This window comes from Danio aesculapii, chromosome 22 (assembly GCF_903798145.1).
Source record: "Danio aesculapii chromosome 22, fDanAes4.1, whole genome shotgun sequence".
NCBI classification, from domain to species: domain Eukaryota; kingdom Metazoa; phylum Chordata; class Actinopteri; order Cypriniformes; family Danionidae; genus Danio; species Danio aesculapii.
In genome coordinates, this window is record NC_079456.1 from 22,051,752 (window position 1) to 22,078,653 (window position 26,902).

Genomic DNA, 26,902 nt, shown 5'->3' on the forward strand with positions numbered 1-26,902 from the left:
TAAATTACAGAAATTTACTGTAAAATAACAGACGCTAAATTACAGAAATTTACTGTAAAATAACAGATGCTAAATTACAGAAATGTACTGTAAAATAACAGATGCTAAATTACAGAAATGTACTGTAAAATAACAGACGCTAAATTACAGAAATTTACTGTAAAATAACAGATGCTAAATTACAGAAATGTACTGTAAAATAACAGACGCTAAATTACAGAAATGTACTGTAAAATAACAGATGCTAAATTACAGAAATGTACTGTAAAATAACAGATGCTAAATTACAGAAATGTACTGTAAAATAACAGATACTAAATTACAAATTTACTGTAAAATAACAGACGCTAAATTACAGAAATTTACTGTAAAATAGCAGATGCTAAATTACAGAAATTTACTGTAAAATAGCAGACGCTAAATTACAGAAATTTACTGTAAAATAACAGACGCTAAATTACAGAAATTTACTGTAAAATAGCAGACGCTAAATTACAAATTTACTGTAAAATAACAGATGCTAAATTACATAAAGTTACTGTAAAATAGCAGACGCTAAATTGCAGAAATTTACTGTAAAATAGCAGACGCTAAATTACAGAAATTTACTGTAAAATAGCAGACGCTAAATTACAGAAATTTACTGTAAAATAACAGACGCTAAATTACAGAAATTTACTGTAAAATAACAGATGCTAAATTACAGAAATGTACTATAAAATAGCAGACGCTAAATTACAAATTTACTGTAAAATAACAGATGCTAAATTACAGAAATTTACTGTAAAATAGCAGATGCTAAATTACAGAAATGTACTGTAAAATAACAGACGCTAAATTACAGAAATGTACTGTAAAATAACAGATGCTAAATTACAGAAATGTACTGTAAAATAACAGACGCTAAATTACAGAAATGTACTGTAAAATAACAGATGCTAAATTACAGAAATGTACTGTAAAATAACAGACGCTAAATTACAGAAATTTACTGTAAAATAGCAGATGCTAAATTACAGAAATTTACTGTAAAATAACAGACGCTAAATTACAGAAATTTACTGTAAAATAACAGATGCTAAATTACAGAAATGTACTGTAAAATAACAGACGCTAAATTACAGAAATTTACTGTAAAATAGCAGATGCTAAATTACAGAAATTTACTGTAAAATAACAGACGCTAAATTACAGAAATTTACTGTAAAATAACAGATGCTAAATTACAGAAATGTACTGTAAAATAACAGATGCTAAATTACAGAAATGTACTGTAAAATAACAGACGCTAAATTACAGAAATTTACTGTAAAATAACAGATGCTAAATTACAGAAATGTACTGTAAAATAACAGACGCTAAATTACAGAAATGTACTGTAAAATAACAGATGCTAAATTACAGAAATGTACTGTAAAATAACAGATACTAAATTACAAATGTACTGTAAAATAACAGACGCTAAATTACAGAAATTTACTGTAAAATAACAGACGCTAAATTACAGAAATTTACTGTAAAATAGCAGATGCTAAATTACAGAAATTTACTGTAAAATAGCAGACGCTAAATTACAGAAATTTACTGTAAAATAGCAGACGCTAAATTACAAAAATGTACTGTAAAATAACAGACGCTAAATTACAGAAATGTACTGTAAAATAACAGACGCTAAATTACAGAAATGTACTGTAAAATAACAGATGCTAAATTACAGAAATGTACTGTAAAATAACAGACGCTAAATTACAGAAATGTACTGTAAAATAGCAGACGCTAAATTACAGAAATGTACTGTAAAATAACAGACGCTAAATTACAGAAATTTACTGTAAAATAGCAGACGCTAAATTACAGAAATTTACTGTAAAATAACAGACGCTAAATTACAGAAATTTACTGTAAAATAACAGATGCTAAATTACAGAAATGTACTATAAAATAGCAGACGCTAAATTACAAATTTACTGTAAAATAACAGATGCTAAATTACAGAAATTTACTGTAAAATAGCAGATGCTAAATTACAGAAATGTACTGTAAAATAACAGACGCTAAATTACAGAAATGTACTGTAAAATAACAGATGCTAAATTACAGAAATGTACTGTAAAATAACAGACGCTAAATTACAGAAATGTACTGTAAAATAACAGATGCTAAATTACAGAAATGTACTGTAAAATAACAGACGCTAAATTACAGAAATTTACTGTAAAATAGCAGACGCTAAATTACAGAAATTTACTGTAAAATAACAGACGCTAAATTACAGAAATTTACTGTAAAATAACAGATGCTAAATTACAGAAATGTACTGTAAAATAACAGACGCTAAATTACAGAAATGTACTGTAAAATAACAGATGCTAAATTACAGAAATGTACTGTAAAATAACAGATACTAAATTACAAATTTACTGTAAAATAACAGACGCTAAATTACAGAAATTTACTGTAAAATAGCAGATGCTAAATTACAGAAATTTACTGTAAAATAGCAGACGCTAAATTACAGAAATTTACTGTAAAATAACAGACGCTAAATTACAGAAATTTACTGTAAAATAGCAGACGCTAAATTACAAATTTACTGTAAAATAACAGACGCGAAATTACAGAAATGTACTGTAAAATAGCAGACGCTAAATTACAGAAATTTACTGTAAAATAACAGATGCTAAATTACATAAAGTTACTGTAAAATAGCAGACGCTAAATTGCAGAAATTTACTGTAAAATAGCAGACGCTAAATTACAGAAATTTACTGTAAAATAGCAGACGCTAAATTACAGAAATTTACTGTAAAATAACAGACGCTAAATTACAGAAATTTACTGTAAAATAACAGATGCTAAATTACAGAAATGTACTATAAAATAGCAGACGCTAAATTACAGAAATTTACTGTAAAATAACAGATGCGAAATTACAGAAATTTACTGTAAAATAGCTGACGTTAAATTACAGAAATGTACTGTAAAATAACAGATGCTAAATTACAGAAATTTACTGTAAAATAGCAGACGTTAAATTACAGAAATGTACTGTTAAATAGCAGACACTAAATTACAGAAATTTACTGTAAAATGGCAGATGCTAAATTACAAATTTACTGTAAAATAACAGATGCTAAATTACAGAAATTTACTGTAAAATAGCTGACGTTAAATTACAGAAATGTACTGTAAAATAGCAGACGCTAAATTACAGAAATTTACTGTAAAATAGCAGTTGTTAAATTACAGAAATTTACTGTACAATAATGGCTGTTAAATTACAACAAATTATTGTACAATAAACGTTAAGCTGCCGAAATTTACTGTAAAATAACAGATGCTAAATTACAGAAATTTACTGTAAAATAGCAGACGTTAAATTACAGAAATGTACTGTTAAATAGCAGACACTAAATTACAGAAATTTACTGTAAAATGGCAGATGCTAAATTACAAATTTACTGTAAAATAACAGATGCTAAATTACAGAAATTTACTGTAAAATAGCTGACGTTAAATTACAGAAATGTACTGTAAAATAGCAGACGCTGAATTACAGAAATTTACTGTAAAATAGCAGTTGTTAAATTACAGAAATTTACTGTACAATAATGGCTGTTAAATTACAACAAATTATTGTACAATAAACGTTAAGCTGCCGAAATTTACTGTAAAATAATGGACATGAAATTACAGAAATTTACAGACATTCCTTAAATGTACATTTTCTGTAATTTAAAACCCCAGCTGCCGGAAAAGAAACGTAAAATAACATATTCATTTACAGTATACATCACCTGAAATCTAAATGATTTTCCATTGTGTACTTTGTTAGTAGGACAATATTCGGCCGAGATGCAACAACTTGAAAATGTATAATCTGAGGGTTCAGAAAAATCTAAATATTAAGAAAATGTCATTTGAAAGTTGATCATTTATTTTACAGTAGAACATTTAGCAAAAATGTCTTCATGGAACATGTGTACATAATACCCTTTTGATTTTGACATAAAAATCTCTTTTTTTAAACAAGAAAACATACTTTTGGCTATTGCCAAAAATTAAACCACGCATCAGAATGCATGTCTTGTGGTCACTTGTATTATATTTGGCTTCAAATCAGTTTTCCTAATATTGTGGTTCTCTTTGTTGCAGTTTGGTTCAAGACCTAATGTTTTGACAACTTGTTAAACTTGCTTGCTGAAGCTGCTTGTGCTGAAATCGAGAAACATTTGTGTAGTTGTATTGGACGCTGTATTGGAAACACTGCTAGTTTCAGTTTCACTTTCATTTCTGGTAGTTTTTATTTGTTTTTTCCCTGTTTCTTTTTTCTGGTATGTCTGATTGCTTAACAAGAACAGTTTAAAGACCCTTCGAAATAACAGTATACTACTTTAGAATAAATTGATGGTTCTAAAATAGCCCAAGTCCATGGTTTCTTATTATAAACTTTAGGTGACTCAAGATTGAGGAGCAGTGTCTTCTAGCAAGATCTGTGGTCACATTTACTTTCATACATCACTACACTATTACCTGAATTTTTTCTAATGTGATCACACCATAAGCAATTGTGAGCAAATGCCAATATTAATTTGCAATAAACCAGCTATGTTAATTAGCTAATAAGTTGCATCATATTTCTGATAATAAACAAAGAACTTAATTCTTATTTCTAGTTTTGTCAGTTTAATCATGTCGTTTTTTTTTTTCAGTACTATGAAATGTCCTACGGCCTCAACATAGAGATGCACAAACAGGTAAGATTGCTGGTTTCCTTTCTTTATGGAGTTAAATCAGTCTCAAAAATAATATATTTACGAAATAAACTTTATACATGCACAGCACAATTCACATTTACAAAATCTAATTTGTAAATTCAAACACAATTCATAAATACAACACGTGAATTCACAAGTAAAAAAGTAAATATTTTCGATAAATGAATTGGATTTGTGTATTTTTGAATGGTGTTTTGAATTGATGAATTGGATCTGTGTATTTTTGAATGGTGTTTTGAATTGACGAATTGGATTTGTGTGTTTTTGAATGGTTTTTTGAATTGACAAATTGGATTTGCGTATTTACGAATTGTTTTGAACTCACGCATTGGATTTTGTAAATGTGAATTGCATTGTGAGTGTATGAATTATGTTTTGTAAATGTATCATTTATGAGACTGATCTGACTCCATATTTCTTTTCTGGGATCATTTGATTTAGCAGTTTTATTGCAATCCTGCAACGTAAGGCAAAAGTCATGTAGACGCTTAATGTAAGAAAAAACGTTACTGATGGTTCTTAAATCCAATTTTCTTGGGTTTGAGTTTTATAATAAAAAGTATTACCCTTTTTAGACTAATCCAGCTGCCATAATCTGATGCACTGTGTCTTAAAGGATGTGTAGTAAAAATATTTGTTGACAATGCACCTTCGCCATTTGCAATGCATTAAAACATGGTTTTCCAGCCGTAGTCGCTCTTCATTCTCGAAATGAATAGTTTGTCTAAAGTGATGTATGCAAACTCTAGTATACTATGACCAGGGATACAATCAGCCAGCGCAGTCGTCCATCCATCGTAAAAAGCAACATTTTGTTTCTGCCAATTTGTTTTCCCGCATGTTAATTCTGACCAATCGAAAAGCAGTTTCGAAAATACTTTCAATAACATCTGGCCAATGAGTGGTGTGGATTTTGTCACATGACTGCATTTTGGTTCTTTTCAACTGGTTTGCACCAAAGCAATCAGTGTGGTGTGAAAAGGACCCCAAAACGACAATGTAACATTTGTTGTCCTTGGTCCAGACAAAATGAACCGAACCACAGATGTGAAAGCACCCTTAGACAGGAAGGAATGTTGGAGAGAGAGAGAGAATGCGATTGGGATTCATTGCGATTCATGAGCTGGGACTGGAACTTGGGAGTAGAGTCAAAGCGCAATGTCGCTACATGTCGGCACTGACCACAAAGTTTTGGTGTCAACAAAACATTAAATTTTTTTAAAGGGGGTATGCCCCAAAATCCAACCTGAAACAAACCGTCACTGGGAAATGTGCAAATCATACAAAAATGTATGAAAATATCTTACAAAAATTAACTATAAAATCAAAAAGACACAAAGTGAGATTTGTGTGTTTTTGTCTGTATCCGAAACGTATATACATTTTTATAATAATGTAAAATGTAAATGTATAATTAACATAGATTTAAAAAAAAAAACATTTTTTAAATAGTAAACCACTAATGTAAACTTATTAATATTTTTTCATATAGGTTTTATATAGCTTTTTTTTAAAAAGCAAATTAAAAAAATAAATGTATTTATTTATTATATATATATATATATATATATATATATATATATATATATATATATATATATATATATATATATATATATATATATATATATATATTTATATATTTATATATATATATATTTATTTATTTATTTATTTATTTATTTATTTATTTATTTATTTATTTATTTATTTATTATTTTATATATATATATATATTTATTTATTTATTTATTTATTATTAAAATTAATATTATTATATATAATAATTTTTTATTATTATTATTTTTTTTTTAATCTTGCTTTTATATCTAAACTCCATAGATCTGAATTAGAATTATGGATTGAAGATTTATTTTGCTTCTGTTTCTTGATTGGAACTTGGAAGAATGTTTACGTATTTCCCCTTAATATCAAAATACTAAAACCATTAAGCAATTGCTTGATGAAAAGACCACGGTTCGAATAGACCATTTGGAGCCGTCTCTACTAAACTCAAAGGATTTAACATTACCTGCCAGTTACAAAAAATAAATAAAAAATCCATTCAATGTCACGTGGGTGATTTGTGCTGGAGAGTTTTATTATTCCTTTCATCTTCTGTAGTCTTCGTAATTCAGATTCAATTATGCAGGGATCTTCTTTTTATATAGTCGAAATCCTCTTAGGTCTACCCCGTGGCACTTGTTTTAAAAAATTAATCTGCAAACAAACTAATTAGATCAACAAATATCTCATCCGCAGCACACACTCCCCTCCTCCTCCTCCATATGTGATTGTCTAAAAGTAGCTGGCTGTGACTTTCTCGCTCTTCTTCCTCGCAAATTGCGTTCTGCATCTGCATTTGCCGACCTTCCTCTCTGTCTCTCTCTTTTTTTTCCGTGCAGATGTCAGGTCACTTTAAATTAGGTCAACGCACTCGGAGCGTCTGTTCTCTCCCTCCGTTTCAATTGCACTTCTTTTTTGACATGCTCCACGAATTCCCTCCCCTAATGTAACACCCCCCCCCCCCCTCCCCCTCTTCTCCTCCTCGTCTTTCTGCATCTCCCATCACTCTGTAATTTCCTTAACTGTGCCTTTCTTCTAGCCTTTTTTTCGTTCTCCCAATTTCTCCTGGTTTTGACCCTCCCCTTTTCCCAGCCTCTCCCCCACTGGCTCCTCTGAAGATGTCATTTTGTAGTTGCCGTTCTCTAACAAGAAATCATTGTGTTTCCCTGGGGAGGCTGTGATGGATGGATGTGGGGAGAGGTGGGGGGTGGGGGCGTATAGTCCTGCTTTCTGGAAAGGGCGCAGCCTCTTATTCACTTAAAGGGACAGTGGAACCAAAAATTTAAATATGTACACCCACATAGGGCTAGGCTATATGGGAAAAATCAGACATCACAATATATGTAATTTTTTTATCTTGATAATGATATAGTAAATTTCAGCTATTAATTTTTATGTGACAATATTTGAAGGGCTATATTTAATCATTTTTATGTATTTATTTCATATGTAATTATTATTATTTATTTAATATTTATTTTGTTTTATTTATTTATTTTGTTTTATATTTATTTTTATTTGTTTATTTTTATATTTAGTTATTTTAGTAATTTTATTTAGTTTTATTTTATAATTATTTATTTTATATTTAATTTTGTTTTATATTTATTTTTATTTGTTTATTTTTAATAAAATTTTTTTTTATTAATTTTATATTTATTTATTAATTTATTTTATATTAATTTATTTTATTTTTAAAAATGTATCTTATTTATATATACTTTAATTTTTATATTTATTAATTTATTTAAGTTATTTTTATTTTATATTTATTTTATTTGATCTTTTTCTTTTCTTTTATATTTCTTTTATTTCATATTTATTAATATTTATATATTTTTTATTTTTATATTTATTTATTAATTAATTAATTTTATTTTATATATATTTTATTTATATTTTTATTTATTTATTTTATTTTTTATTTTATTTGATCATTTATTTTTAATAAAGCATACAGGCTGAAATAACAATATAATAACAATATCAATTCAAATCCCCCCCCCCCCCATCCCCACCCTCCTCTCCTGTGGTCTCTTTAAACTGGGGTGTCCAATGAATAGAAGTTAAAAAAAAAAAAAAAAAAAAAAAAAAGCACAAGTACAGTATCAAGATTGAGAGATCAATGGAATACAATTTTACAAAATAATTGAAAGGGCTGTTTATTTTTAACGTTTTAAAGTATTTACTCATACTCATTCATATATGATTTCATAGTTCTCACTTAGAACAACTGGGCAAATGTTTAAGAATATAGAAATTAATGAAATATAAACCACTTATCAAGCCCAACATACAATATTGCTTAGTAAAATGCTACATTTTATATATCACCATACTATTGTTTATGCTTCTGCCTCCATCTCCGTGGTGGTGTGTAAAATTTTGAGGTGGGGGTAAATATTGGTACAGCATATTATCGCAATATTTTTTTTCGGCAATACAATATTGATATATCACAAATATTTTATAAAATATTTTAGATGAATAATAAAACCAATTTCTTTGCAGACCACTAGATGATGGAGTCTCTCTTAGTATGCTATAAGTTTATTTAATACCGATGTTGCCGAGATTTCCTTTGGAGACATAATTTGAAGTTCGAAATAGGTAATAAATTGCAATAAATAGCTACGTTTTATTTATTTGATTTTTAAAATTATTATTAACAAGGCATACAGGCTCAAATAACAATATGACAAATATCAATTCAACTACCCCCCCACCACCACCCTCCTCCCCTGCGGTCTCTTTAAACTGGGGTGTCCAATGAATAGAAGTTAAAGTACAGTATCAAGAATGAGAGATCAATGGAATACAATTATACGAAATAAGGGAAAGGGCTGTTTATTTTTAATGTTTAAAATATTTATTATGTACTCATTTATATGTGATTTTTGTAGTTCTTGCTTTATTACTACAACTGGCCAAATGTTTAAGAATCTAGAAATAAATATTAATGAAATATAAGCCTTAACATAAAATTTAGCATTTTACTTAGCCATGTTTTATGTTAATACAATAATAAATAATAGCACCATGCTATTATTTATGGTTCTGCCTTCGTCTCCGTGGTCGGGTGTATGATTTAGGGGTGGGGTAAAAATTTATACAGCATAGTATCGTGATTTATTTATTTATTTATTTATTTATTTATTTATTTATTTATTTTTATTTCTTTAATTTTTACATTTTTTTAATTTATTTTTTATTATTATTTTTTTTTTTAGTAAGTTGGTAAAACAAAGACAGTGGCGTCATTTCGGTTAATTTACAACCAATGTTGCCAAAGATTTGCTTTTGGGGGCTGAATTTGGGGTTGGAAATGGGTAATAAATTGCAAAATACAGCTAAGTTTTATTTTTTTAATCTAAAATTTATAATGTATTTCTTTTAGTTTTATATTTTATATTGTGAGTTTGTTACTTCAGTTGCCAGTGAACTATTTTTACCTGTCTCGTCTAATATTTATATTTACTTCCCCTTTAATTTTAGTTGATAAACATGTTTTTGATTTAGGCTTTTAAATATAATTTAAAATTTTCATTCACAAATCTGCAGCTTTCCCAAAAAATGCTGTGATTTAAAGACCTAAATTCTACTCCATTCATACCACAAGCCTATTGTATGATTTCAACCGTAACACCACATGAAAGGGCGACCATAATACTCTTTAAAAAGTTATTTCACAGAATAAAATAGTATCTTCGTGGTTTTTGGAAAACATTAAAACCAAGTAATTTGTGAGGGGAAACTGCAAATATAACAGTCAATTTATACTTGTGGGCAAAATATCCAACAGTGAGGTGTGGATTCCCCTTAGCGTGGGATGATCTCTTGTTTGGCTTGTTGGTAAATGATTACACTGGCTTTAGCGCGACCCCCAGCACCTCCTCAAAAGATGGAGCAGTGACCTCCAGAAAGGCGGTGCGCAGGGGGGAGGCGTCGCTTCTTTCGGCTGGACCGCAGCAGCAGATGCTGGGCATGAATATTTCAGACATCCCCTCTCCTCGCTGCACAACAATTAGCATCAACCAGATGTGGTGGAATGAAATATTTACTAGCTGTGTGAGCCAAGGTAGCAGGTTACACCTATGCCATGTCTTGGTTTGGTTGATTCAGTTCAGATTGGACTGAATTTAAAACCATTGCAGAAGAAGGTCAGATATAACTGTGCATTGTTACATGTGCACCAATATGCTGACAACTCATAATATGATTTTGGAAATATATTGTAAATAAATATCTGTTAATTAACATGTTGAGTATTTTGTTTTGTTTTTTCAGTTGCTTATGGTTATGAATTGCATTATAGGACATCGATCCTCTTCTGTTGACGTTTGTTGTTGAAAATACTTCTGTGTAGTTTAACAAAGTGAACATTATTGTATGGGGCCAGTTCAGTCTAAAAAAAATACATTTACAAAATAAAATTTATACATGCACAGCACAATTCACATGTACAAAATCCACTTTGTAAATTCAAAACAAAATTCGTAAATACAACACAATTTAAAAATATCAAATTCAAAATATTTATTCAATAAATTCAATGAATATTAATTCAATATATTCAATATTTGCTAAATTAATTGGATTTGTGTATGTATTTACAATTTTTGTTTTGAATTTGCTAATTGGTTTTGTGTATTTTTGAATCGTGTTTTGAATTTATGATTTGGATTTATTTATTTTTGAATCGTGTGTTGAATTTAAAAATTGAATTTGTATATTTACGAATCGTGTTTTAAATTTGCAAATTGGATTTGTTTATTTTTGAATCGTGTGTTGAATTAAAAAATTGGATTTGTATATTTACGAATCGTGTTTTAAATTTGCAAATTGGATTTGGGGATTTTTGAATTTATGAATTGCATTTGTGTATTTAGGAATCGTGTTTTGAATTTATGAATTGGTTTGTGTGTTTTACGAATCGTGTTTTGAATTTGCGAATTGGATTTGGGGATTTTTGAATTTACGAATTGCATTTGTGTATTTAGGAATCGTGTTTTGAATTTAGGAATTGAATTTGTATTTTTTTTAATCGTGTTTTGAACTTAGGAATTGGATTTGTGTATTGTTGAATTGTGTTTTGAATTTAAGAATTGGGTTTGTGTGTTTACGAATTGTTTCGAATTTACATATTGGATTTGTGTATTTAGGAATCGTATTTTGAAATAGCGAATTGGATTTGTGTATTTAGGAATCGTATTTTGAATTTACAAATTTCATTTGTGTATTTGCGAATCCTGTTTTGAATTTCCAAATTGGAATTTTTAAATTTACAAATCGAGTTAAGAACTTACGAACTGAATTTTGTAAATGTGATTTGTGCTGTGGATGTTTGAATTATATTTTGTAAATATACTATTTTTGAGCCTGATCTGGTTCCATATTATGGGCATTATTTAACAAAAAATAAACAATATTTTGTATATGAAACGATATAGAGCGATTTTAAGTCTGTAAATAAAAAGTACTGGCTTTTTATTACCCTTTTTTTACTGTAATTTGCAACAAAGATTCAGACAATATATCACTTCGAACTCTTTCAAACTTTTCATCATCAACAAAAATAATCAAGGTCCCATAATGCAGTTCAAAAGTGTATATAACTGTAAAAAACATTAATCACAAAATATAATGTTTAATTGCAGTTTTTAATTTTTTTGCAGTGTAACCTGTTGTAATTTTACATTCAAACCAGTTACCTGCCAATGTAAGCAACCCCTCCTTTATTAATAAATCAGTTTATGGCAAAGTGTAACAAAACAATAGTCCCATGTCAAAGATGTGGCTCACCCAAATAAAAGAATTTTATCATTTACTTTCTCCAACGTGTTTTCATGGAATTTTCTTTTACTGCAAATCAATTGTTCTGATTAAATGTGCTCTAATCTACATTAAGCACATAGTTCTGTCACAAATATCTCACCAACAGTTCAATAAGTTGTCAAAGCAGGTTAATGCATTTACATGCTAGGCAAATTGACCTAATGTGAGAATCTAAATGAGACGATTTATTGATAAAGGAAATCAGGTTAATGCTTTTACATGTATTGTTGGATTATTAAACGTAATCAGGTGAAGAATGAACATGTAAATGCACTCTGTCTCTTTAAAGTCCGAGTGTTCATGAGTGTTCGTGCTCAACAATAATAAAATAAATAGACTATTTTGAGGGATGTAAACAAAAACAATGGTCCCAACGTATTTCCTGTTTTACATCACTTCCGAGAATCCTAAAAGAGCCACATATTGATAAACAATGTTATGATCGCCATTTTAACATTAGGTTATGATTGCCTCTTGTTACAGTCATGAAGTAGTTTGATAACAAGCAGGAAATGCTCATGGGCCAATGACATGACCACATTGAAATGGTCAATAAAGGAACGCTTTAAGTACTAATTCCAATTATTAACTATTACCTGCTTATTATTAAGATAATGGATGCTTATTAGTACTTGTATAACACAATCTTTCTCTTCATCCCTAATTTGTAAACACAACTGCAACATTACAACCTATTAATAAGCAGCGAATGAGCAGTTTGAGCTGAAAGTCTTAGTTAATGGTTTATTACTTGTGAAAATTGTACCTTTTAATATAAAGTGTGATCTTAAGTTAATAAAAAATTGTAATGGCTAACAAAACAATAACTTTTGCTGATTTAATAGTGCAAAAAAATAGTGCTTTCAGGCTAATATTGCACACAAGGAAGTCACTGGCTATTTTAAGTCCTAGTAAACTAGGTAGGATATTTATAGATTTACGTTTCCTCACCCCTTAAAAACAAAGATAAGTGATGTCGCCAGTATCCTAGTGGTCAGTGTGCCGACATATCATGCAAACGAGCTGTGGTCCCCTAGAGTCCTGACTTGAATAGCCAATTTAGGGTACAAACATGTAATGTTCATAAACATGTGAAAATGAAATGTGTTTTATTTGCTTTCCTTTCCACCTGTGCTCTTCATATCTGTGCAGACGGAGATCGCCAAGCGGCTGAATGTGATTTGTGCCCAGCTCATTCCATTCCTGTCACAGGAGGTGAGACACACCAACACGCACACAGTGCCCAGCTACACATCATGACTCTCGCACACGCCACGTTCAGATGCTCTGTGATTGATAATTCACACTCTCTCTCTCTCTCTCTCTCTCTCTCACACACACACACACACACACACGTTTCTCTTTTCCTCTCATATTTCCTCACATAGTCTCTCATTCGGATGCCTCTGGGAAGACTATTGTTATTCTTGTAAACCCACTTCCACAAAAAAAAAACGCTTACGGTTTGCCCAGAGCTTTTCTGACAGAAGAAAAACAACTTCCCCCTCCTTTTTTAAGTGTGTGTGTGTGTGTATTCATACAAAAACACTTCAGAAAACTGCACACAACACTAAGACACACTAGGGTGGCCATCTGCCTTGTTTTGCCGCTTGTTGTTTGTTTATCACTGACGGCCATTTTTTTTTTTTTGACCTCCGTCCATAGCACCAGCAGCAGGTGGTCCAGGCCATGGAGCGCGCCAAACAGGTGACTATGGGGGAGTTGAATGCGTCGATAGGGGTACGTGGACTCCCCCCTCTGCCTCCCACAGTGTGTACATCCATCTTTTCATCCTTTATTTTTATTATTTAAGACTTTTCCCCTTGAGTTGTCATTGCGGTTTTCTTGTTTGGTTTGATTTTGTTTTTATGTTTGATTGTCCATAGTCATTTGGCTAAACGGCTAGTTTAATTGATTGAATTGATAGTTCACCCAGAATATACTGACAAGCCTCAAGTGGTTTCAAACCTTTGATATATATGTTATTTTTTCTGTTAAGCGCTATATTATGGAAGAATGTTGGAAATTGGTAGCCATTGACTTCCATGGTAGTCGTAGTTCCTATAGCTTTTGGTGGATGAACTGCAGGACTTTGGTGTTTGCACTGCCGGAACTGGTGGGACTAAATTTCCTCCTCCTTCAGAGTAGTATCATTAGCTATGTTTCCATCCATCTATTTGTATGCACATTTTGAATATGCGTATAAAAAACAGTTGAAGGAAACGCCAAGATGTGCATAACAGGGTTCATACGGTCATGAAAAACCTGGAAAAGTCATGGAATTTTGAAATGGCATTTTCCAGGCCTAGAAAAGTTTTGGAAAAACAGAAAAACCCACAAAGATTTGGAAAAGTCATGGAATTAGTTTAACACATACTTGAATTAGGGCTGTGCGATATTGGAAAATTCTGACACTATCGTATCTTATATTTCTGTGATGTACATTGTAGGGGAGTGAATCTATAAATAATCTATGTTATTTAATCTTTATTAAAGTTACAATACATTTCTTGTGGCCGGATGTTGTAAAATTTGAAATATTGAAATGTTCATACAGTCAAAGGCCTTAAAGGGACAGCTTACTCAAAGATTAAAATTTACTCACACTTCTCTTATTTCAATACTATAAGAGTTATTAAATTGTATTCTTTTGTGTTCATTAAAAAAAGATAACTCATAAATGTTTTAAACAAATGAAGTGTGTAATGAAAATGGTAGGAAATATTTGTTGAGAAATTTTTGTAAGAAAAAATTCATTCAGATGATAAACTGTTGCTCCATTATGATTAAACTCTATATTAAACTATAATCCCAACATTGCAAAAAATGCGATGTGACTATTGTGGATGCACACATTGCAATATCGATGCTGAAACAATACTGTGCAGCCCTAACTTGAATATAGGTTAGTTGTCTTAACTTATTTTTTGTCCTTGGCCAAAACTTGCTTTCACATTGTTAGTGCTGTGTAAGCATTATTACAGTCAATTTTACATGGATATGAAAACAAATTTAAACAAAATAGTTTGTTCTATGATATACTGTAAAAAATTTGAACGTCATTATTTTTCTTATTATTTATCATGTATATGTAGACATTACATTACAACATTACGTCATGAAAATGTATTTGAAAGTTCTGGAAAAGTTTTGGAAAAGTCATGGAATTTTAGTAGTAAAAGTGTGAATGAACCCAGGCATAAGTTTTGAAAATTGCATAAGAAATGTATGAGCATAACTAAGTAGGATAAACTTTTTATTCTGTGAGAAATGATGTGCATAAACTAAACACCGAACAAATTCCGGTATGCGCATTAATAAAGTCATGCGATTTTGTTATAAGAGATCTTTTGATGATAAATGCGTGTGTGAATAGACAAACCAGCAGGCTGATCATATTGTGAAAGATCTGAAATGTTGTTTTGGTCATTCTAAAACGCCTTAACCATTTCAGTATTAGTGTTAGTATATTATTAATTACCTCCAGAATCAAGAGTGTCTGTGCTCTGCATCTCACGCATTCAAACAACACCACACATTCATTGCGTGTCGGCATTTGTCTTCTGAGGCACAAGTCATTTATTAAATAAGGAAAAGATTCATGCAGCTTCTCCTACCGCAGCAAATTCCGTTTTTACTGTTGATATTTGGCGCCAGTTAATCAGGAAGTGACGATTTTGTTCGATTTGACTCGTTGGATGGAAACGCTGCTATATTCACACATCTTTTATGCGATATTCCAGCTTTGCGTGTAAATTTAATAAGCATTTTTGAATGAAAACATAGCTAGTGTTGTAGGTGAACTCTCACTGACCAAACACATGTCGTTCGAAATACCTGCACAGTATTGTAAAGACCTAGATGGACAGAGAGAAAAATTATGACATGAAGCAAAAACACAGCCCAATTACTCTGTACTCCCCTTACAGATGTCTGTCGGCTTATGTCACTGCAGAGTTTCTTGTGACAGTGTGAATGGAACCAGAAAAATGGCCCTAGGGGAAAAGAATCAGTTCCTGGGGGGCTGCCCTGTAGCTAGTTTATATAACAATCCAGTGCAAAGCCCCTTCATGTCTCCAGATACATATAAAAAGAACAGAAAAAGGCGTCCGTATGACTAGTACTCTTACATAAACCTGATGACTATAGTATAGTACAGGGGTGCCCAACCATGTTCCTGGAGATCTACCTTCCTGCAGAGTTCAGCTCAAACACACATGAACTAAATAATTAGGACCTGAACAGCACTTGATAACTACGGGCAGGTGTGTTTGATATGGGTTGCAACTGAAATCTGCAGCAAGGTAGATCTCCAGGAACAGGGTTGAGCACCTCCAGGGCTAGTTATTTTTAAGAGGGTTTGGGCTGATGTAGTATGGAAAGTGTCAGCAGAGTAGAGGTTTAGAAAAACATGAAGGTGTGTAAATGGACTTTTTTGCGCTGCTTTTATTTTGGAAAAAACATTCTGTATTTTTATTTACATTACATTTTGATTTCTCACTTGGCCATCACCCGCTTCAGCTCAAGTGATTTTAATTCCCCTTTATTTTGCCATGCTTATCAGTGAACGCTGTAGCAGTGCTCCTCCTCAACCCATCCGTTAGAGCAGGTCGACACCAGTACGAGGAGCTTCCCTGCTCCCGGGACACTGGGAATGGGTCATGAATGCATTCCCTTTGTAACAGCCTCTTTGGCTGTGGTGCACATCCAAGACTTAACTGTGTTGTATGTTTTTCTCTCTCTCTCTCTCTCCCTTTCCTCTCATCTCTCTCCCCTCCTCCTCATGCTCTCTTCATTTCCTCTGGCTATCTGTTTCTTCACTCCACTTCCATCTCGGCCTCTGTGTCGCTCTTTTATCTCCCACACTCCCTTTATCTTTTCCCCCTTTCTCTGACCCCCTCCCTCCTTTCATCCCTCCATCGTTCTCTTCTTCTCACTCCCTAAAGCAACAGCTGCAGGCCCAGCACCTTTCTCAGCATGCTGCCCAGGGGTTGCCCATGGCCCCTCACCCCTCCGGCTTGCCTCACCCAGGATTGGCTTTGGGGGGCGGCTCTGGGCTGCTGGCCCTTTCTGGAGCTCTCGGGGCCCAGTTGGCCTCTAAAGACGAGCGAGCCCATTTGGAGGCTGTGGCAGCGGCGGCTGCAGCCGAGCACCACAGAGGTATAACAAATAAAATCGTACTGACAATTCACTTAAACATAGTGCAGTTATATTGGGTAATTGCTGGGAATGCATAATCGATTCAAACTTTGAGTCTGCACACAATGCCAAGGACAGTTGCTGTCCAATTAATGCACAAGTGTCCAGTCCTGCACCTGGAGGGCAAACGTCCTACAAAATAACTTCAACATATTTGCCTGGAAGTTTCTTGCGAGTCTGAAGACCTTGATCACTTGGTTCAGGTCTTTTATTTATGGTTTGATTACCTCAACAGGACCGTGGCCCTCTGGGAGCAAGAATTGATTGAAGGACACCGCTGAATTGATTTTATACATGTATGCTAGCCAAAGCTCTAGTGTTAAACTTAAGAAGGCTTGTTGCAAAAGCTGCAGTCTCATTTCAGTGAAATTTCAAGTGAATTTCTGTTGAAAGTTTAGCAATACTTGCTGCAGAGTTCACTCTAAAGTTCACTCTTTTAGGCCCAATCCTAATTCTACCCACTAGCCCTTCCCTTTATCCATACCCCTCGTTTAGCGTGTTCATGTGAAGGGGTAGGGGTGTCCCAATTCTCTTTAGCTTAAAGGCGTAAGGCTAAGGGGAAGGGCTAGATACCCCTTGAAACTGAGATTTTTCAGGACCACACTCGAAACCAAGGGTTAAGAAAATTTCCCAGAATAAGGAGATGCACAAATTAGTATTTTTTTTTTGGTCATTATTACGGATTTCTACAACAAACAAGCATACATTCATAACCGTATATACATTTACTCTCCTGTCCATATACGCTGCATTCGAAAGACCTAGAAAACTAGTTTTTTGTTCAGCAATTTGATGCAAAGATGATATAATACAGAGTATAGATTCATAATACATACATTTTAAAACAAATTTAACAAGCTGAGACATCACCACTGTCTTGTGAAAAGGGTCCACTTTTCCAATAAGACATGACAGGGTGGGAAGTGGAGGAATGTGCTTGGTATGATGGGGCTAATTCAAAGCTTGTTTTGTCTGTCATAGTGTGAGTTTTGTCTGACTGTCATAGTCACATTGTTTGTTTTTTGCTTTGTTTTGACTGGCCGCGGGGACGTTTACCTGCCCTTCCCATGATCCCCATAGACCGTGAACCTGGACCAGTGAGTATCTGTAGTATCTGTCTTTTATCCCTCTCTCTCTCTCTCTCTCTCTGTCTCTTTCTAGTTGAGTTCTCCTCAGTGCAGACTGTCATGCATTAGGCTTCTCTATTGCCTGTGGGTCCAGCAGTTATGGGGCTGATTTGATTTATCCCACGTCTCCTACATCATTATCTCTTTCTTCTCGCTGACACACACACACACACACACACACACACACACACACACACACACACACACACACACACACACACATTACACGCACATCCTCTGTCTCTCACTCCAGCGTTCTTCCTTTCCACTCTCATTTTCTCATCTTACTCCTCTTTTCCCAGAGTTCACTCTCAAATGGAGACAAAGGCAGGTCTTCAGACTACCTCAGCAACGGAAAAAAGAGAAAAGCAGATGAGAAGGAGTTCATGACCGACTATGTAAGCGTTCTTTCCTGTTAAATTTGCATCCTTTTATGAATTATGATTTAAGAACACGCACAACTTTGAAGCATTTTCTCTTTTAGGGCAGCGACGCGGAAAAGAGTGATGACAATTTGGTCGTTGACGAGGTTGGTTTGTGTTAAAGAGAGAACTCCAAAACAAGGTTACTCGTGTATTTCCCTGATTAATCCATCATGTGCTTTGTGTTCCCTCAGGACCCTTCTTCGCCAAGAAGCGTGCAGTCATACTCCTCCAGAGAGAACGGATTAGATAAACTTCCCCCTTCCCGTAAGGAGCCCCTGCCCCAGGCCAGTCCAACCTCGCTGGCTTCCTCCAGCAGTGCTGCTTCCCCTTCACGCAGCAAGGAGCCTCCACCGGTACATATATTACTCTGAAAAGGTGTAAAATTCTGGCAAAGGTGTTCATTTTCTAAATGAGCAGTGCATTTGTATATTAGTCCCTCCAAAAAAAATGTAATGTTTGTGAGTAGGTCGAGTTTTTGCCAAATTTGCAGCAAATTTTGCGCCATTTAATTTTTCCTTTGAAAATAGACAAATTTGCCGTCTTTATCAATTTTTACATCGAGAATCATTTGATCACTGTAATTTCTATAAAAGAATCTGAGAAACTATTCTTGACCAAAAAATATTTAAAATTGAAACCAATTGTCCCAAGAGCCAGTTTCTGTGCCTGATGATTGGGTTGTTGTTGTCTAACCTTTGACCACCACCCGTTCCACAATGCACCGCCCCCTTACGGCTCCCCCTGCAGATCTCTGATACAAGTGGCTGAAATGAGTTTCCTTTGCAGGGTGGGAGGGCGCACCCTTATATGAGCTCTGTCACCCAGGAGGAGCTCTGAGTAGAGCTGCTGCTCCTCCACATCAAGAGAAGTCAGCTGAGGTGGCTTTGGCATCTGTTTCGGGTGCCTCCTGGACGCCTACCTAGAGAGGTGTTCCAGGTATATCCAACCGGGAAGTCTGGGGTTCTCTCCTGAGACTGCTGCCCCTGCGACTTGGCCCCGAACAAAAATAAAAGTGGACTAAAATAAACAAATGAATGAAACCAATTGTTTGAAAATAAATGCTAATTTGTTCCTGGTGTTTAATGGCTATTTGAACACATTGATGAAATAAATCGTGTGTTTGTGTTGGAGAAACAGCTACAAAAAATCCGTTTATACCATATATAGAAGTTTAGCAATTGATAAAACTCACGTAGCTTAGTTCAAACAGGTTTTGAATGCGTGTTGCGAAACGCACCTTATGACAAGCGTTTATTTGTGTAACTCGAGGCAAATTCTAAAATTGTTATAAATGTAAAATTGTGGTACGCCAGGAGTTTCAACAGTCCTGAATGCTCAAAATATGCTGAAAAATCTGCAGCAATATTAAAAAAAAATTTGGTTTAAGTTTGCCTAAAATTCTTTGTGGAATTTCAAAATCCTCTATGGTCGGCAATATGAAACAAGTTTTTCCTCCCCCAAACTGTAGAGTCTTGCAACGCCCTTCATTTGCCAAAGTGTCTTCCTCCAGCAAAAAAAAAAAAAAAAAACTCTTTTATATCAAAGCTTGTTCCTTGTCTAGCTTTTGCTGTCAGTTTTCTAAAAATGCAAAGACTGACAGTTCTCACTTGAATTCTACTACCTCTGCTCTTTTTTTTTTTTTGAGCCCCCATTGACTATGTATGTTTCTTGAATAATTAATGTGTGCAAATGCGTTCCCTAACCTTGCAGAGAGAGAAGTCCAGTACTCCAGGGATGAAGCCTGGAACGCCCATGTCCCAGGAGTCGTCCACTCCAGGCCCCAGCGTTCCTCCACAGTTTCGTCCCGTTCCTGGGAAACCAGGGGTTGACCCTCTTGGTAAGATCTTGTTAAGCTGATAGTCTTTGAGTGAACGTGCAAAGGGTTTAGTTCAGCCTGGTTTGAAAGTCTTCATTCAGGGTTGACAGCTAGTCAGCCAGCAGAGGGCAGTAGTGGTCTTCCTCTTTCAGACAGGATCTTTCAGTCTTGTTTTATTTTAAATGTATCATGGTTCTGAGCCCGTGTCCTTGGAGGCTGTGTAATTGTTTTAGCATTCTTGGGAATGATATTATTGGGTCAATGACATGACACTCATCTCTTTCTGACAGTATCTATTCATTTATTCTAAAGTGCAATTCATGCATACAATGACTTGATTACACCTCTTCTGTTATGAGCATTTTTTTAATATCTGAATTCTTTTGAAAGAGATAGATCACCAAAAAATTTAAATTCTGTTGTCATTTATGTACCCTTCACTTGTTCAAAACCCGTTTGAGTTTCTTTCTTCGGTTGAACACAAAACAAAATATATAAAAAAAAAAGCTTGTTGCTGGGGCCTATTGACTTCCATAGTACTTTATTTCTGTCGTCTTTTGCGTTCAGCAGAAGAAAGAAACTCATAAAGCTTTAAAACCACATGAGGGTGAGTAAATCATGAGGCAATTTTTAAGAATAAATTGTCAGACTGTATCTTTTGCCCAAAAGGCCTGATATCATAAGGAGTTCTTGCATAATTAAGCAAAAGCTCTTTTACTCTTTGCTTGACCATCAGATTAGATGTCTGACAAACCTCCAATTGTCTGTTTCTGCCTTGCGCTCCACTTCTAAATTTCTTAGCATTGGGTCTAAGGAATCCGTTGGCTGTTCAGGGTGCATATCCCCCAGGTGCATTTGGTCTTCCTCCTCCGGGAGTTAATGGTGAGTTGGCTGGAGCTGCGGGATACGGTGCCGGTCTCCACCTCGTCTCCCCTCAGATGAACGGGTCGGCTGCTGCTGCTGCTGCCGCTGCTGCTGCAGCCGCCGCGGGATATGGACGTTCACCTGTGGTGAGGGGAAAAACTGAGTATTTTATTTTTTACTTTCCTGTGCCTTTACAATTCATTCTCAATGATTCTCTTGCTTTCCAAGGTGGGCTACGAGTCTCCTCACCCCCATATGAGAGTACCTGGGTTACCGGGTAGCCTGCAGTCAGCAGCTACGGGAAAACCGTAAGTTTCTAATGCCAGGTTTATTATTGATGTCAAATGGAGTAGTCGAATGAATCTTGAAGAAAAGGTTAATCACACATCTTTCCCGCCCCCAGTGCTTACTCGTTCCATGTTAGCGCAGATGGTCAAATGCAGCCGGTGCCCTTTCCTCCTGATGCCCTCCTCGGCCCTGGCATCCCACGTCACGCTCGTCAGATCCACACCCTGAGTCATGGAGAGGTGGTGTGTGCCGTCACCATCAGCACCTCCACACGTCACGTCTACACGGGTGGCAAAGGTTGCGTCAAAGTATGGGACATCAGCCAACCAGGCAGCAAGAGCCCTATGGCCCAACTGGACTGTTTGGTGAGTTTCCATCAAGTTCAACAGTTCTGAAAGTGTGTACTCTTCATCTCGGTTGGAATGAATGATGTTCATCCTTTTGTCCAATTAGAATCGAGACAACTACATCCGCTCATGCAAGCTCCTCCCAGATGGGCGGACCTTGATAGTTGGTGGTGAGGCCAGCACACTGTCCATCTGGGACTTGGCCACACCCACTCCACGCATCAAGGCTGAATTGACGTCCTCGGCTCCGGCCTGCTACGCTCTGGCCATCAGTCCCGACAACAAGGTCTGCTTCTCGTGCTGCAGTGACGGGAACATCGTAGTCTGGGACCTGCACAACCAGACGCTCGTCAGGTATCTACAGCCTCCTGCTGCTCAGATGAACCATGTTTTTTCCTTACATGGTCATGTGATGTTCTTGTGTTGACCTCCACAGGCAGTTCCAAGGCCACACAGATGGAGCCAGTTGCATTGATATTTCCAATGACGGGACCAAATTGTGGACAGGAGGTCTGGACAACACTGTACGCTGCTGGGACCTGAGAGAGGGGCGACAGCTGCAGCAGCATGACTTCACATCACAGGTACTGAACATTTAAAGCTCCTGCTATGTCCAAATGAATCCATATACATTTGAAAGCTCATCTTCCTAGTGTTCTGGCCTTCCATCCACACCTAGACAATCTTTTGCATGACAACCAGCTTCGGAAGACTGGAACCTCAGGATTAAGGCTGCACTCATGTCTCATCACAAAGGGGCAAACAAAACTGACATTTAGCCTATAATCCTTGCACAACCTACAGTTTTATCTGTTATCTCTCTCTTTTGGTAGTACCCAGTTTAAACGTAAGATTTTGGAAACCAGATCTAAATTTAGTGGGAACGTCAGGTTGGGTAGAAAATTATTCTAAGTGGGCAGCAGGTGAACAAAGACTGAATATACAGCGGGAGCGGTCGGATGCGGAATAAAACCTGGCCGAAGCAAGACTAAAAAAATCAGACCTTTACATCAAAGTTCTTCTATGACCAGCAACAATGCTCATGGGCAGTCCACAACTGCACATCGGGCGTTCGAATCTTGGCTCAAACATTGTTCAATATGCATAATGGTTGTGATGAAAGGTTTTGATCCACTTCAGTTGTTGACTACTATATTATGAATACTTGTACGAATTGAATTCGGACCTTTTGTCATTGTAAATTGGACGTTTGCCATGTTATCACTGTCCTGACCCACTAACATTAGTTGCAATTCATATCCCCTAGCCAAGTGTCTACCAGATGCACACTTCAGAATTGGATACCAAATGCTTAAAAACGATCATGCTTATGGAGAACATTTTAAAATAAAAGCACTTCGGGAGGTTCAGTTGTCGTTCACATGTTGGAACCTGGAAGGAGCTTGAACTTTATTGACATGGTGTTTATTTCTGCCTGCAGATCTTTTCTCTGGGTTACTGCCCCACGGGTGAGTGGCTTGCAGTGGGGATGGAAAGCAGTAATGTGGAAGTGCTGCACGTCTCCAAACCAGACAAATACCAGCTACACCTTCACGAAAGCTGCGTTCTCTCGCTCAAGTTTGCCTACTGCGGTATGTTTGATTTTTGTGTTTCCATTTAAAAAAACCTTGTTTTTCAGGTATTAAAGAGATAGTTCACCCAAAAAAATTCAATTGACTATTATTCATCTTGAATTGCTTCCAAATCTTTGAGTTTCTTTTTGGAGCTCTGCTGAACCTGAAACCATTGACTTCCATAGTAAGAAAAATAAATACTATGAAAGTCAAGGGTTATAGGGTTTCTTCAAAATAACTTCTTTTGATTAGCATTCACTTAAAAATGGGAACATTGTGCCAATCTTGGGAGTTTTAAATGAACGACTGTGGGATAACAAGTTCTTTTTAACTTTGCAGGTAAATGGTTTGTAAGCACAGGCAAAGATAATCTACTGAATGCATGGCGAACTCCTTATGGATCAAGCATATTCCAGGTATTGTGTTTGTTTTTGTTCGGATAATGATGTTTGTTGATTTTGTAAAAATTTGAGTTGCGCTGTGACTGAATAAAAATATTAAGAACGCTGTTTACAATTCAAAAGTACAAGTTTTTGATTTAATATCGTCTATAAACATTACAATCGTCTATATACATTACAATTGTGATTTTTTTGCGAAAACTGGTGTCATGTGCATGCATACATTATATTCAGTCTACTGAAGCATCAGTACTTGTCAACAAAAATAAAAATGGTGGATTACAGGTTCGTATGTGCATAGTGTGTAAAACATCGCCATCTACTGGCACAGCTTGCAGTTTTAGTCCTTTTAAGCATCATTCACACTACAAGTGACTCGCAGTGGCAAAGCGACAAGTGACTGCAGATTTCAACAAAGAGTAAACGATAGGGTTGGGCAATGTCGAGGATGTCTAAAAGTGCGAGCAGTTTCACTTTCTTCAGAGAGCTCGCCGAGCATCTATATTTGAAATAACGCACTTCTTGAACTGATGATAATAATGTGCGCGTGTTTATAAAGTGCTTCTGACATCCGATATTTTCAGAAACAGAAAAACGTAAGAGTGAAGTGTTAAAAAACAAAGGAGAAAATGATTCTTTCAGCTTCCTAAAACATGAACAAACTGCCATGTTTAACCATTATCATCACCTTTTGGACTATTATGATCTCTGAATGATGGAATCACTTTCTAACAAGAGGCTATTTGTTTCGTGTTGTTTTTGAAGCCAAATAAGGACTAAATGTATGCTGTGTATAGTCTTTCTTTGATTGGTAACATATCAGAAACTATAATGGTCTGTATGTGTTCATATATGTTGCTTTTATAACAATAATTGTAAGTTGCAGACGTTACAGTAGGCTATTTTTATCATTGATCTGCAGTTATAATCAAATCCTGTTCATAGAAAGGTTAGTAATGAACATTTATATTGAAGTGTTCGTGTATAAAGCCTCTGTTTTGTGAGAAGTGCTTCTCATATGATGTGAACGACCCGTACAGCTTTACTTTGACATTTCCTTAAGCAAGAATGACGTCAACTGAAACTTTGTCGTACACCACGCCCACCAAAAGGGTAGCCTTTAGGCAGTGAAACCGCAAGCCTGATAAAGGTGACTTGTACCGTACTGTACCACTCAGTGGAAACAGGCCATTACTGACTGAAATGAGCAGTTGCTTGTTGCCTTTCCACTGTGAGTAGCTTGTAGTGTGAATAAGGCTTAAATGGACTAAAACTGCTGTATTATGCGAGCCATGCCAGTAGATGGCGATGTTTTAAACACTATGCACATACGAACCTATAGTCCACCATTGGTACGCTTTTGGCCGTGGAAACACAAGCCCGCACTGTACCACTCAATGGAAACGGGCCATAATAGTACCCTTTTAAATGCTGCCGAATTTCCAGAAACATGTTGTTTTTGATATACCACAAGTTTTGGGATAAAGATGTTTAAATCGGAAGGCTCCTGCATCCTTAACAGACCCCAATGAAAACAAAACATTCCATGATATCTTTCCTGACTTCAGTGGTCCACCTATATTCATACGAAGCTCCATTAACACTATTGTGCACCAGACACTTGTGTCTATGGAGGATAAGAGAGCTCCGGGATTTCATCTAAAATCTCTTCATTTGTGTTTTGAAGATGCACAAAGGTCTCAGGGAAACAACATGAGAGCGTAATCAATGACAGAATTTCCATCATTGGGTTAAGACCCTTGAAATGTATTGTAGCGGCATGCAGAAGTGTTTCTTTTTCTAATTTCAGTGCGTTTCTATTCAGATCCCTTTAATTCTATGCGTTTGACGTTTCCTGTATTTAAATATTTAGCTAAAAGCTGCCCTTACTCTTATTTTTACTTGGTTGAAACCAAGTTGGTTGTCTGTTTTTACAAACTAGCTTCAGATTCTTTTCAGAAATCCACATCATTCACCGTCATTTGTTAGTTTATTATCATTATGTTGACCTCAAGTCATAAATACATATTTATGTTGAATCGAATCTTTCAGTTGGTTCTTTTTGCCAGCGTTTACAAGGTCTGAAGTTCTAACCCTATTGTTTCTGTCTCCAGTCCAAGGAGTCGTCGTCCGTCCTCAGCTGTGACATTTCCCCTGATGACCAGTTCATCGTCACTGGCTCGGGAGATAAGAAGGCTACTGTGTATGAAGTCATTTACTAAACCGAATGTGTTTGCGACGTCGTCCATAAAACTGACTGGATGGAGGAGGAACAGATTCATCATTTCGCCTCGGAGTTCGGGGAGACAAAAGGTGTGGACCTGAATATGAACTCTGCGGGACGGCTGTGCTTTTCTACTCCAGGACGGGATTGGTGGATCTCCAGAACTGACCTTGTTGTTTTTTTAATGCTGTGAGGAAAGCTGGTAGTCTAGCTTGAAAAACGTGGAATTTCTCCAAAGACCTCCTCTTTTCTTCTTTTGTCTTTTTCTTTTTTTTAATAAAAAAAAAAATACAAGATGAAACCTCTGTAGTGAATATAATAGAAAAAGAAATCTTATTTTTTTAGCCTTCGGAATTTTCATGGACGATTATGGAGCCGTGGTGTATGAATGAATTATGACGAGACCTAAAAAACTGGCCTAAGAACTTCTTCATCGATCGTGTTTTTTTTTTGTTTTT

General features: G+C 35.2%; 1 protein-coding gene across 4 annotated transcripts in view; it reads left to right on the forward strand.

Annotated features, from left to right (window-relative positions):
* tle2a (TLE family member 2, transcriptional corepressor a) overlaps positions 1-26,902 on the forward strand; it is a 52,155-nt gene that overhangs the window by 25,011 nt on the left and 242 nt on the right. The window contains exons 4-20 of one of the 4 annotated variants that reach the window (XM_056447576.1): positions 4,713-4,757; positions 13,332-13,394; positions 13,845-13,949; positions 17,126-17,339; positions 18,459-18,475; positions 18,808-18,903; positions 18,990-19,034; positions 19,122-19,283; positions 20,641-20,767; positions 21,548-21,756; positions 21,839-21,918; positions 22,014-22,263; positions 22,352-22,599; positions 22,682-22,829; positions 23,687-23,837; positions 24,159-24,235; positions 26,335-26,902. The exon at positions 26,335-26,902 is cut by the window's right edge and continues 242 nt beyond it. In XM_056447576.1, coding sequence (XP_056303551.1) covers positions 4,713-4,757; positions 13,332-13,394; positions 13,845-13,949; positions 17,126-17,339; positions 18,459-18,475; positions 18,808-18,903; positions 18,990-19,034; positions 19,122-19,283; positions 20,641-20,767; positions 21,548-21,756; positions 21,839-21,918; positions 22,014-22,263; positions 22,352-22,599; positions 22,682-22,829; positions 23,687-23,837; positions 24,159-24,235; positions 26,335-26,442 — 2,145 coding nt within the window. In that variant the 3' untranslated portion in view covers positions 26,443-26,902. Of the gene's footprint in view, positions 1-4,712; positions 4,758-13,331; positions 13,395-13,844; positions 13,950-17,125; positions 17,340-18,412; positions 18,476-18,807; positions 18,904-18,989; positions 19,035-19,121; positions 19,284-20,640; positions 20,768-21,547; positions 21,757-21,838; positions 21,919-22,013; positions 22,264-22,351; positions 22,600-22,681; positions 22,830-23,686; positions 23,838-24,158; positions 24,236-26,334 lie in introns of all 4 variants that reach the window. The other 3 variants (XM_056447574.1, XM_056447575.1, XM_056447577.1) reach the window with 3 other exon arrangements.